This window comes from Homalodisca vitripennis, chromosome 2 (genome assembly GCF_021130785.1).
Source record: "Homalodisca vitripennis isolate AUS2020 chromosome 2, UT_GWSS_2.1, whole genome shotgun sequence".
NCBI classification, from domain to species: domain Eukaryota; kingdom Metazoa; phylum Arthropoda; class Insecta; order Hemiptera; family Cicadellidae; genus Homalodisca; species Homalodisca vitripennis.
The window spans coordinates 233689101-233700805 of record NC_060208.1 but is presented as its reverse complement, the minus strand read 5'-3'; the positions used below and the strand labels follow the sequence as shown (position 1 = coordinate 233700805).

At 32.5% G+C, this 11705-nt stretch overlaps 1 protein-coding gene across 2 annotated transcripts; it reads right to left on the bottom strand.

Moving 5' to 3' along the window:
- Nucleotides 1–2965: 2965 nt before the first annotated feature.
- On the bottom strand, nt 2966–8324 carry LOC124355503 (glutathione S-transferase-like). Of its 2 annotated transcripts, none has more exons than XM_046806666.1 (5): nt 8167–8324; nt 7146–7288; nt 5281–5448; nt 4358–4500; nt 2966–3259 (listed from the first exon to the last, which is right to left on the bottom strand). In XM_046806666.1, exons 2-5 carry the CDS (start codon nt 7279–7281, stop codon nt 3086–3088), a joined length of 621 nt encoding a protein of 206 aa, XP_046662622.1. In that variant the 5' UTR covers nt 7282–7288; nt 8167–8324; the 3' UTR covers nt 2966–3085. The 2 variants fall into 2 exon arrangements, with proteins under 2 accessions (XP_046662622.1, XP_046662621.1); XM_046806665.1 differs by having other exon boundaries at nt 7146–7284; nt 8167–8316.
- Between the last annotated feature and the right edge of the window lie 3381 nt (nt 8325–11705).

Genomic DNA, 11705 nt, shown 5'->3' with positions numbered 1-11705 from the left:
TAAGTATAATTATACATTATCTGTATACTTGATATGAGGAAAGCATTTGATGTTTTGGATATTGATATTCTTATTACAAAAATAAAAAAATGTGGAATAGGAGGTTCAGCTTTGTCCTGGTTGGAGTCTTTTTGTAGGGATAGAAAACAGACTGTAAAGATAAATGAAGTGTTTAGTGACATGGTTTGAACTAAAAATACGGGACAGCACATGGAGGTGTCCTAGGACCAGTTATGTTCTTGATATTTATAAATGACATGTTTACGTATTCAATTTGAATTCAAGGAATATTCGCATATGCCGATGACACTACTGCCTTGTATGTTCAGCGTACAGTAAGGAATCGCTAAAAAGAAAGATTGATAGTGATTTGAGTAAAATTTCGACATGGTTAATTGAAAACAGAATGTTAATAAATACAACAAAATCAAAATGTTTAATATTTTTTTTGACACTAACCAACCTAGGGAACAGCTGCAAAATGATTTTGAATTGTTTTTGTCACAGACATAGTTGTAAATATCAATGTACATGCTCCAGCATAGAGGTCCGTAGAAAAAGTGAAATATTTGGGACTTTTCATTGATCACAAACTTAAATGGACCATCATATTGATTATTTAGGAAAGAAGCTGAGAAGAATCAACTATGGTCTATACCACATGAGAAGTTGTCTTAAGGGCCAACACTTGATACAGCTTTACAGATCGTGGTTTGAAAGCGTGCTGAGGTATGGGATATTACATTTTGGGGGTACATATCCAGCGGTAAAAAAAGCTTGTAATTATGTGTCAAAGGCAAGCTTTACGTATAATTTTTCGAGTTAATAAGAGGGACAGACTAACCTACATTTTTTTCGGAGAATGGGCTGCTTACTTTTGAGCAAATACACAAGTTATGTTGTCTGATGTATGTACATGCAAGAATTGAAGCAGTTTCCAATGAGACAGTTTAATAGAGTAACGAGATTTGCACAATATATTACACTTGAATTGCCAAACTTGAACAAGGAACGCAGCAGAATGCAACTCTGTTATTTGGGTCCAAAATTTTATAATGAAATAAATTAGAAATTTTGGTAATAGCATCGTATATGAAAAAGAAACCTAAATTTAAAATGAAAATTATAGCTTTTTTAATAAGTTAACAAACATTTCATTCTGTGGTTTTATTTATGTATCTTTGGTGCTATTTATTTATTTATTTATGTAATATAATTCTTGATTGTATACTATTGTTGCTACGTAATTTATTTGTAAATATTACAATCTAGTATCTTGTTAAAACCAAATAGTGCTATTTGTTTTTTATTGCTGAAATATTTATTAGAGTAAATGAATTGAGTTGCTATTGCATTTTATTGTTCATTAATGGCATAGTTTATATTGTTATGTTCTTTCAGAGTTTATATTGTTGTTATGTTCTATCAGAGTTTATATTGTTGTTATGTTCTGTCAGAGTTTATATTGTTTTGTTATGTTCTGTCAGAGTTTATATTGTTGTTATGTTCTGTCAGAGTTATATATTGTTTGTTATGTTATTCAGAGTTTATATTTGTTTTACGGTTTTATAGTTTATTTATAGTTGTTATATATAATTTATTTGTGTATATTTGTTGCTTAATTAATTATGGAATTCTAAGTTTAGTAAAGTTTAGCCGAAAGTATTTCTGCTTCCAAACAGAAAGTAACGCTGGGGAAAAATCGGTACATGGTCCTTGACTGTGTGATAGGCATGAGAGCTGTTGTGTGCTCTGGTGGTAATATTCTTGTTTTATATTTATTTGTTAATTATAACATTCTTTTTGCATAATGAATTCGTCAGGCATTGTCACTGTTCTGTTTTCTTTATTGTTATTGTTATTTAGATGTAAGATTCTATTTATTGTTATTTGGGTATAATATTCTATTTATTGTTATTGCTGTTTATAAAGTATTTATTTTATAAACTATTTCTCTATAATATTTTAGTGATAGATGTAATATAGAGTACTGAGAATGTATAAATAGGTATATATTGGTTATAGTATTAGGCATGCAATTTGGAATATTAATATGTAAGTAGGCACATAGAATGAAAAATTAGTTTTAATTACTGAGTAGTTATAATGCCCACACACGCCATTTCTGGTGTCTGGGTTATCTTTGCATGTAATTATATTGTACATTACCGAATAAAGGATTTCTGACTTCTGACTGTAGTATGAAAGACCTTTACCACTACATACACGTATTCATATAATTGAAATATATTTATAAGTATATTATGCCCATAAAAAATAAAACCAAAAGCAATTAATTAGAGCATGTGGCATGATGAAGATGATTGATTCTCCACTCCAATATTTTTTTATTTTTATTTATTTATTTTTTATATTTTTTATTTGTGTAATTTAAACGAGTATACCAAAATATATCGTTTCATTAAAACAAACAGCTGAATATTTGTCTAAATTTGGATTGATATAAGCAACTCCGAAGCTTTATTGCATCAACTCACAATAAAATTGTACATTATTTTTGTTTTAAACGTAAGCGTTAATAAAAAGTAAATATGGTGGTAATTTGCCATCGTCAAATGATACAAAAATGTAACACTACATTTAATGAACAGAAATGTATCTTCCCCTCAGGTCTAAAATTGTATCAAGATCTCATGGCATCTGAAGAGTAGGATATATATATATATATATATATATATATATATATATATATATATATATATATATTAATCCTCGAAATGTAGTATTATATTTTTGTAACATATAAAGATGGCAAGTAGTCGTAATCCTAATATCCTTTCACATCATCTACCGTCAGTAACATCAAACTTAAATCACAGATCTGTAATAATTGTAAGATCTTAATATTACAAAGATAAATCAAAGTCGCTTTGTTGCAAATCAAATCACATTTACAATTTCAAATGTTTCAGGGTTTATTACGTTTGAGTAAAGCACGTTTTTGTAATATTCACATTTATTTATTTACTAGACAATCACAGTTCCCTCTTTAACAACTTTAACTATGAAGTGCTCAAGCATATATGAAGACTGAGCTGTCGGTTATGCCTTCTTTTGCGAAGGTCTAGAAAGTAGTCTTTGGCCGGTTTTCGATCCATGTTTTGATCTGTGGAATGGCCCGGACCTTCTCCGTAAGCGCGTGCAAGTGAGGGTAGTTTGCTGTGACGTCAGGAATTCCAAGGTGTTGGTTCAGGAATTCCACCAAAGTTGCGGTAAAAACAAAATCAACCCAAGACAACTGCAAAAGAATAATTATTTACAACGATTTATACAAAACACTAAAAACTATAGTTCACATACACGAATCCTTACATTTTAAAAGGTTAGTGCAGATGAATCGGTTAGTTTAGTTCTCAAACTTAGTTTAGTGAGGTTAGTTCACAACAAATCGCTGAGATTACTAGCAAAATTTCAAATAACACTAAAAATTTCAAATTCTCATTTCAGTACGCTACATGTGTCACTATACCACATGCTAAAATGCCATACGAGTCTATTCACTTTGTTTAAAAATCTATTTATTTCTCGATATTCTCGTTGCTATCATGGCTACAAATTAAAAATAACCACTATCGCTTAGACTAATCCCTTAGAGTTACGTACACAATCATCGAACTCAATAGAAATTAAGCTTCTTGCAAAGTCTCAAGTCTATAGGACAGTTTATTCTCAAGATAGTGGAGACTAACAGAAAGACAGACAGAAATTACATTTACAATTTATTTTTAGAGTTTCTGACACAAAAAACAACTTTTTGGAAAACATTACTGGTAATTTGTATTACACCTCTTCACTGTAATTAATGTATAGAAAAACAATTTATAAAACATACTGAATCAGTAATTATAGTGCATATTAGCATTAACGTTTTCTTGGTCACACCACATCGAAACATTGATTACACAATCAATATTTGAAAACATTTTCAACTAGCTGTGAGGCCATATTCAGTAAAAAACACTTAGTGACTAAAGATGGCTCCACATGAAGGCAAAACATTTCGAGAATTTAATTATGCAAAGAATATTATGACGTGGACTTAACCAGGAATTCAGCTGCGCATGTCCAAGAACTAAGAAAAGATAAAATGTTAAAGTTATGTTAAGTTTCTGACTCTTAGTTGCTTGATTCATAGTTTAACAAACATTCTTTCATTTACTTGGAAACACGTCACTAAACGTCATTGATAGGATTTGCCAGACCAAGATGGCCCAGCTTCAAATGTCTCACTAGCAGATGTATTAGGATGGCTATGCTCTGGATTAGCTCTACTAATATTTACATGTGCATATAATACATTTAATATTTACATATAAAATATTTATAATACCCTTACTTTTTTGTTTGCCAAGTACCCTCCGTTTTCTCCCACAATGGAGTCTAACTTTTTCATGTAGAAAGGCAGTGTTTCTTTGATGTAAGTTTCTTTTTTAGCTTTCTTCAAATCTTCATTGGTCTCTCTCACAAATGCTCCAGCGGCTGAGGACATAATGGACGAAATTCATAACGCCCGTTCTTGTTAGGCTCCATAAGCTTAATAGTAATTAACTAATTTATAATTTTAAAAAGTTATTGGGTATATAAAAGTGTTTCAGCAATTGCGTGACTGCTTATTGAATATACGTTAATAGTTTTAATTTATTTAATTTATACAAAGTTGCTGGCATGATGACTGTTTTAATAGCTGATATTTAAATATACTTATTTAAAAGGTTTAGAATTTTTAAGGTTATCGTCTTGAAACCTTACTCGGCATCTAAATATTGACAAGCACAGAATTGTTGCTGACAAATTGTAATGTTTAAAAAATGTGTTTATGTTTTACACCAATTAGCAAACATAATCTCAAGTTAAACAATGCATTATGAGGTTAAATATTTATCATTTCCAATACAGAAAACAATTTCCTGTCACAAATCACGTTTTACCTGCGATCTGTATTGCGTAATAATAGAAATAAAACTTGTCGATATGTGGACAACCAGCTCATCGACAAAATAGTTATCGCAGAGGCTTGCGTACGGACTTATTTATGCCATATTGAAGTACAATTCTTATACAAAGATTTGGTCCTAATTAGTTAGAAATTACAATAGCTATCGCGTTCACAAGCCCGCGTTATTTTTCACAAAATCATGTAATTACACACAATAGTTTTCTTGATGTTATAGTTATCGAACTTATGGACACGTTTTTCGCAAATTCTGTCATGGTATAATTGCAATAGATGGATTTCCATAAAGGTGTGTAAATACTCACGCGTGCGTAAATCCACCAGGGTGTCCGAGACGATGTCGAGTTGCAGGTCTTCCCAGTCGTTGTTTCCAGCAAGCCCGGCTTTCTTGGCAAGATAGCGGACGATGGCCAGAGACTGGCAAATCGGCTTACCGTCCTCCTCCAACAGCGGCAACTGGCCGAAGGGGGTAGCTGTACACGAAGAAAAGTGATTATGTAGAAGTATACCTATCACACACACTTATAAAACGTACTACGTATAATTTAATTCTTGTTTTGGTAGTTACATATATTTCACAACGCAATTAAAAAAAAAATTGTTGATTAACGTTATAACATGAACATTTCAAGAGCTGGTATTTGATCTCTTCTTCTTCTTCTTCTTCAGAACCGTGGCACGTTTGGAATCAAACAACAAAAGGGGTCTTAATAAACATAAATTAATGGGGTCCTACACAAAAAGCAAACTCTATGCTTATTTGAAATCCCCATTTCTTGTAATGAAGATATTTTGGATACCAATAGTTTAAGAGAATAACCAGAAAACTGACTACTAGTTGTAGATAGTAAAACTACTAGGGATAAGTCCCGGGTTCATGACGTGATCTTGAGATCAGGGAACTAGTTGTGGACGATAACAAGACTATATTATTTGTCTGAATGTATATTTTTAATATTTTTTATTTACTAGTTATCTCAATACTTTACGGCTATTGTATCACGTAGAGCACTCAATATAAACATTTCATTTGCTACCCGAGTGTCCATTTTTAATGTCAAACAACTGCTCTTGAGCTACAGTAAAAACAATACTAGATAAAGTAACAAACATCATAGTATGTACATATTATGAGATTTAATACGATCTTCATGAGTTCTTGACGATTCATATGGGAACCAATTTGAAACTGACCGGCACTGGGATTCTATGAGAAACATAGTTGATTCAGTAACATTCTGACTTATCCTAAATCAAAAGTTTTCGGTTGAACTTTGGATTGGTCTAGTCCAGCACTATCATTTCTCAATCAGCGGATTGAGAATATTCCATTCTCAATCCATTGAGAATATTCATAGCAATATTCCATTCCAAGCGTGGAATGGAATATTTCTGTGAACACCAGGGTCAAAAACTTGCGTACTTGCAGCCTACCAAGCACTAAACCAACGATGATGATAGCAAGAGAGGACGCACCTTATCCAATTCGCACATGATAGTGTGGTAAATACTTCTAAAGCACATACTTGGACAGCCACAACTGTCGCCGATTAGAAGTACTATACAATGACCAAGTGTTTTCTATTTCCCCAACTTCATTATACCGAAACAAAACCGTAACAATTAAAAAAGAATTTCAAGCTTGCTGAGGTTTTAAAGTCGCTTTTGTTGTTCTATATGGAGCTACAAGTAAATATTTCTATATACTAATACCTTCTTCAATCCCGATTTGGCCTTAAAGTATATACCGACGTAACGTCAGAGGCAGGCATATGTAAAAAACGCACATCTACCATGTTGGATCTGGAAGCAGTATCTATCTTGGTCTTAAACTTTACACATGAACAAATCATTGCACTTTCCTAAGTGGGGTTTCATTTTAAGAAGAGAGCGGATACAAAGTTATCAAAACCTCGTGTTCTATCTATTTCTTATTCATAATAATAGTTATTGTAGATAACATTTGGTGTTATTCTTCCATACATATATATATATATATATATATATATATATATATATATATATACACACACACACACACACACACACACACACACACACACACACACACACACACACACACACACAAAATAAATAAAGTTAAGTTTAGAAGACGTCATTGTTGAATCAATACAACAAATGAATATGGAAACTAAAAAGGTCCACTTACTTTGTTTCATTTTCAGCCAATCCTCAGAGTCTATCCTGACATCCTCAAACTCCTCATCCATATAAACCAGCAACCATCTGATGGCCTCTGCCCGCCCCCTGCCGTTGAAATATGTCAGCTTGTACTTCGTTGCCATGTTCTATCTGGTCACAGTGAACAATTTCAATATTAAAATTGCTTTGCAAAATGCGGAGAGTAGAATTATCTTATTAAATCTGTTTGCTGATTTTATTTGAAGGAATGCAAATCAAGGCAATAACTTGTTGACAAATAACACAGGTAAATGAATGATATAAATTTATTAGTAATAAATTAATTTGCTACTTCGGTATTTAGGCTGGAGGACGTTTTTGAAAAGATTAAAATTATAAGCGCGATGTATAAATTGGTGTGATAGTGGCACTATTACTTACTAAATTCAAGAGGGCATTACTTAACTTTCTTTAAAAATAAACGGGGTGGAGTGACAAAAATGAACAAATTATAACCATGCAACTTGATTTCTCAAAACAATGAGATGATTTATAAAGCATTTGATTCTTTTCCTGTGTGTGTGGTTGGTTCAATTTTGATGATTTTGTTTTAATTTTAATTGAATATTTGTCATAATGATTTATCACAAAACATGCATCTTTTCTATTGTAAAAATATGTTGTGGCTAGCTTTTAAATATAAATGGAACAAACAATAAGAAATAAATAGATTTACACGCGAAAAACATTGAAAACGAATGTATATCCCTCAGAAAAGGGAGCGCCTAAGATGTTTGTAATTAGTAATATTTTATCATTTCTTCGCTAAATTCTTTGTACATCTCACATAACATAGCTGTAATCGCATGTACATGTATGACTTGAAATGAGCTTTCCAAATTATTTAATGTAATAAACATAGTAATTCATCCTGCAATAGAAGTATAATATAAGCTCTTATTCCTATTACATATCTATGTAGGTATGATAGTTTGATTATCCTCGACTGTTATACTTATTATTTACTACAATTAATAGGATTATCTTACCCAGTGAGAGTAACAGCGAGACGTGAACTGCAACTACTAACAATACAGATGACTTTTTAAAGTACTGGTGGTGAAATCATCGCCTAGATTTTGATCTAGTGATAATAGTGATAACTTCAACCGCAAGTGTTGGTATATACGAACTGTCACGTTTCTAATTACACACAAGTGTTTTCACCATGGTTGTCTTATCTACTTTCCAGTAATCTATTACGCACGAGATAAAAGCGTTCAATGATTAAAATCCATTTTGATAGACTATTTTAAATCATGATAGTCTACTAGAATAAAACCATGCTAAATGCAAATATAACAAGTAGTGGTATACGTCTGAATTAAGGCAAACAAAAATGTTGTTTTACTGTTGCATGTTATAATAACGTGTTACGTGAATGGATCTTAAATTATTTTTAGACTTCTAATGATAAGAATAAATATTACGCTCGATACTTTTGAGTCATAAGAATAAATTTAATTTTAACCAGATACATTCGGTGGTAGTGAAAATCCCACAAATGAGTGCTAGACTGAAAGATACTTAGGCAGTTTGAGTAGGAAGATCTCTTTCACTATACATTCTTCTGCTAGTATGAAGGAACTAAGCACTTTTTGTGTGTACACAGTCAGTAATATATATTTCATACCAATTCTGTTGATGAGATTTTGGTTTCTGCAAATGACTCTAAACTGACAAGATTATGTATTTTACCAATGCAATATATTAGGATTGCGAAAGAATTTCGAGATTACACGTAAGATATTCGGATTGTGAAAGAATTTCGAGATTACACGTGTTAGGATCTCTGTGACATCTCATGTTTGACTTAGGTAAAGCTGATTGCATTCTTGGATTCCTCTTCTGTTCCTGTAGTTGGTAAATAATGTCTCAGACAAGACACCTCTCACGATATCCTAGTGACGATAGCAATAAATGTTCTCACACTTTCAGAGTTCTGTCATATTATAAGCCCTTCTCTATATATTTCCGATCGTCGCCACACTGAAAGAGGCGGTCATGATATGTCAAATAGAGAACTATTTTGAATTCAATAGTCTGTTGTATTAGCGAGTTCTCAAAAATCTGTACAAGAATGATCCTCAAAATTCTTAGGGAATCCACTCATAGAGACATGAGGTCCACAAACATTGCACTTTTTAACTCTATGCTATCGAAAGAGAGTTAGAGGTTTATAAATGCCTTAGATCCCGTCGAATCACAATTAAAAAAATTTAAGATCATTTCAAATGGATTACCAAAGGTATCTTGGCTTCGGGAGGAGAATTAATATTTCTCTCCGAAATTAATAAGTACTGAACAAATGAGGAAACACTTTAATAAAAAATATAAGTAAGTTTATAGAAAAGTGATCAGCGTCAAAAAAGTATCAAAAACTGCGTGGGCCATAATCAACAATAAAAATGATTAAATGACAAACATATTTGACTACACATTGATAGTGAACAAATCAGCGATAGCACTAGAATCGCTGATGAGTTCAACATATTTTTTTACCTCGGTTGGCAATCAGCGTCAGCCACTCCCCCGAACAATACGGAGTCCAGCTGCCTCCATGGTTCTCGCTACAGACACATATTATGAGGAGATCAGAGTGATAAATGAATTTCCAATAAAGAGTCATGTTTCAACGTGGTTTCTGAAGCAGTGTTCAAAACATCTATTGGGAACGCTTGAACACTTGATAAATATATCTTTTTTGCTCTGTAACATTTTTCTCCTCTCTCAAAATGGCCAATGTTACCCCAATTCCTAAATTTAGTTTAATATTTAGTTTGCATCAATAAGAATACAATTGTGTTATAATAACATTCGAACATTTTCACGAGTAATCCTATTAAAATAGTTGTCAACCTATCCACATCCTGGCTGGTTATTCATTGGTCTGAGATTATTCAGTTAAGCGGGGTAGAAAGGGTTGCAAAAGTGCTGAAGTGCTCATAAATAAATAGCATTTTGTATTTGCGCCAGGTGAAACGTAGAAGACATGTTAATAAGCATTTTCAGTATTTATTTAAATTTATTCAAACGTTCATCATTATTGACATTTCTTGTCGTGACTTTCATTTATATTTATTGAATTTGTTCTGCTTTAATTGTTGCCAAACAAAATACGATTAGGAGCATGGGACTACATTGTAAGTAATGTACCATCTTATTAATGACTTAATTTTCGAATCACGTTTAATTTGATTTGTGTGTCTGTTTGAGACCTTGGTGATAGTTTAAGTTAAGTCAAAGCTTGTAAGCAAGTTATGGAAGCACGTTTGTATTGTCAAACACGCTAGCTGCACTGAAAGCAATTATTTATCTTTTTAAGAAAAGGTGTAAGAATTTTTGAATGAAGTGCACAAGATACATAGGATGTATAAATGGGCCAGCTAGGACCAAATGAGTTTCTCAGTACTGGCGATTAAAGGTTTCAGTACTACTTGGGGATCGTACTTGTAGAAAGATTCGTGAGAGCCTGGTCGAAGGGTCACTGTATTGGTCACAGGAATTAGGTTCTGGATAATTTTTAATCTCGAAGTTTTAATCCGGTACTGTCTCCAAAGAAACAAATAAAATGCTTTTATTAAATCAAGCGTTTCTAAGAATAAGGATAATATACAAAATGTAAAACAGTATTGGATCGATACAGTGTTCTTTTAATATGATAAGTGAAATTGTAGATTATCGAAAATAGTTATGCACGATTGTAAAATTGCTGTTTTACTTAAATTTATTTCTTTGCGTTTATTAATGTGTAACACTGTTAATCGTTACCTAATCTTTAATGGCGAAAACATGTTGTTCTTAGTCTGTAAAAGTCAAATTTTGATAGTACGTGTTTAGGGAGGTTTGATTAAAGGGGAACAACCATTACCTGTTATTCTTGAATTAAATTACTTGATTTTATATACACCTATCATAGCATTTCACTTAAAAGTTTCATAAAATATAAAGGAAAATACCCAACACATTTGCATTTGCATTTGTTATAGTATATACATGGTTTATCGTAAGAGTTATCCAATACGATTGAGAAATTAGTACTTTTAACGAGTCTTTTTTGAACCGATACTACACATCGATGTTTTATTGCTGTCATATATAAACCTAACCTAAATTTATTGATATAAACAAAAACAGAACGCTGTGGCTATATGGCCGGTTACCGTCTGTAGATTAGACAGACGGGCGATGAGTGGTGACGTCGACCGTGACGTAACGAAAGGGCAGCCATAACTGACGAGCTCCTCCCGTTTGTTTTTCAATGGGGTTTGATCGTGACAGGCGGAGAGAAAGAGTGGGGGCAGAGCCCGAGCAGTACCGATAAATCCCGAACATTCCTGACAAACCCTGTACATGCGGCTGATAGCGACCTCAGTTCGGAACGGTTCTGATTTCTATTATCTTACAAATTAATGAGTCGTTTTATATCCGAATTAATGAGTCGTTTTATATCCGAATTAATGAGTCGTTTTATATCCGAACATATCTGCAAAACATAGAAATTATATCGAATTAATTATATTAATAT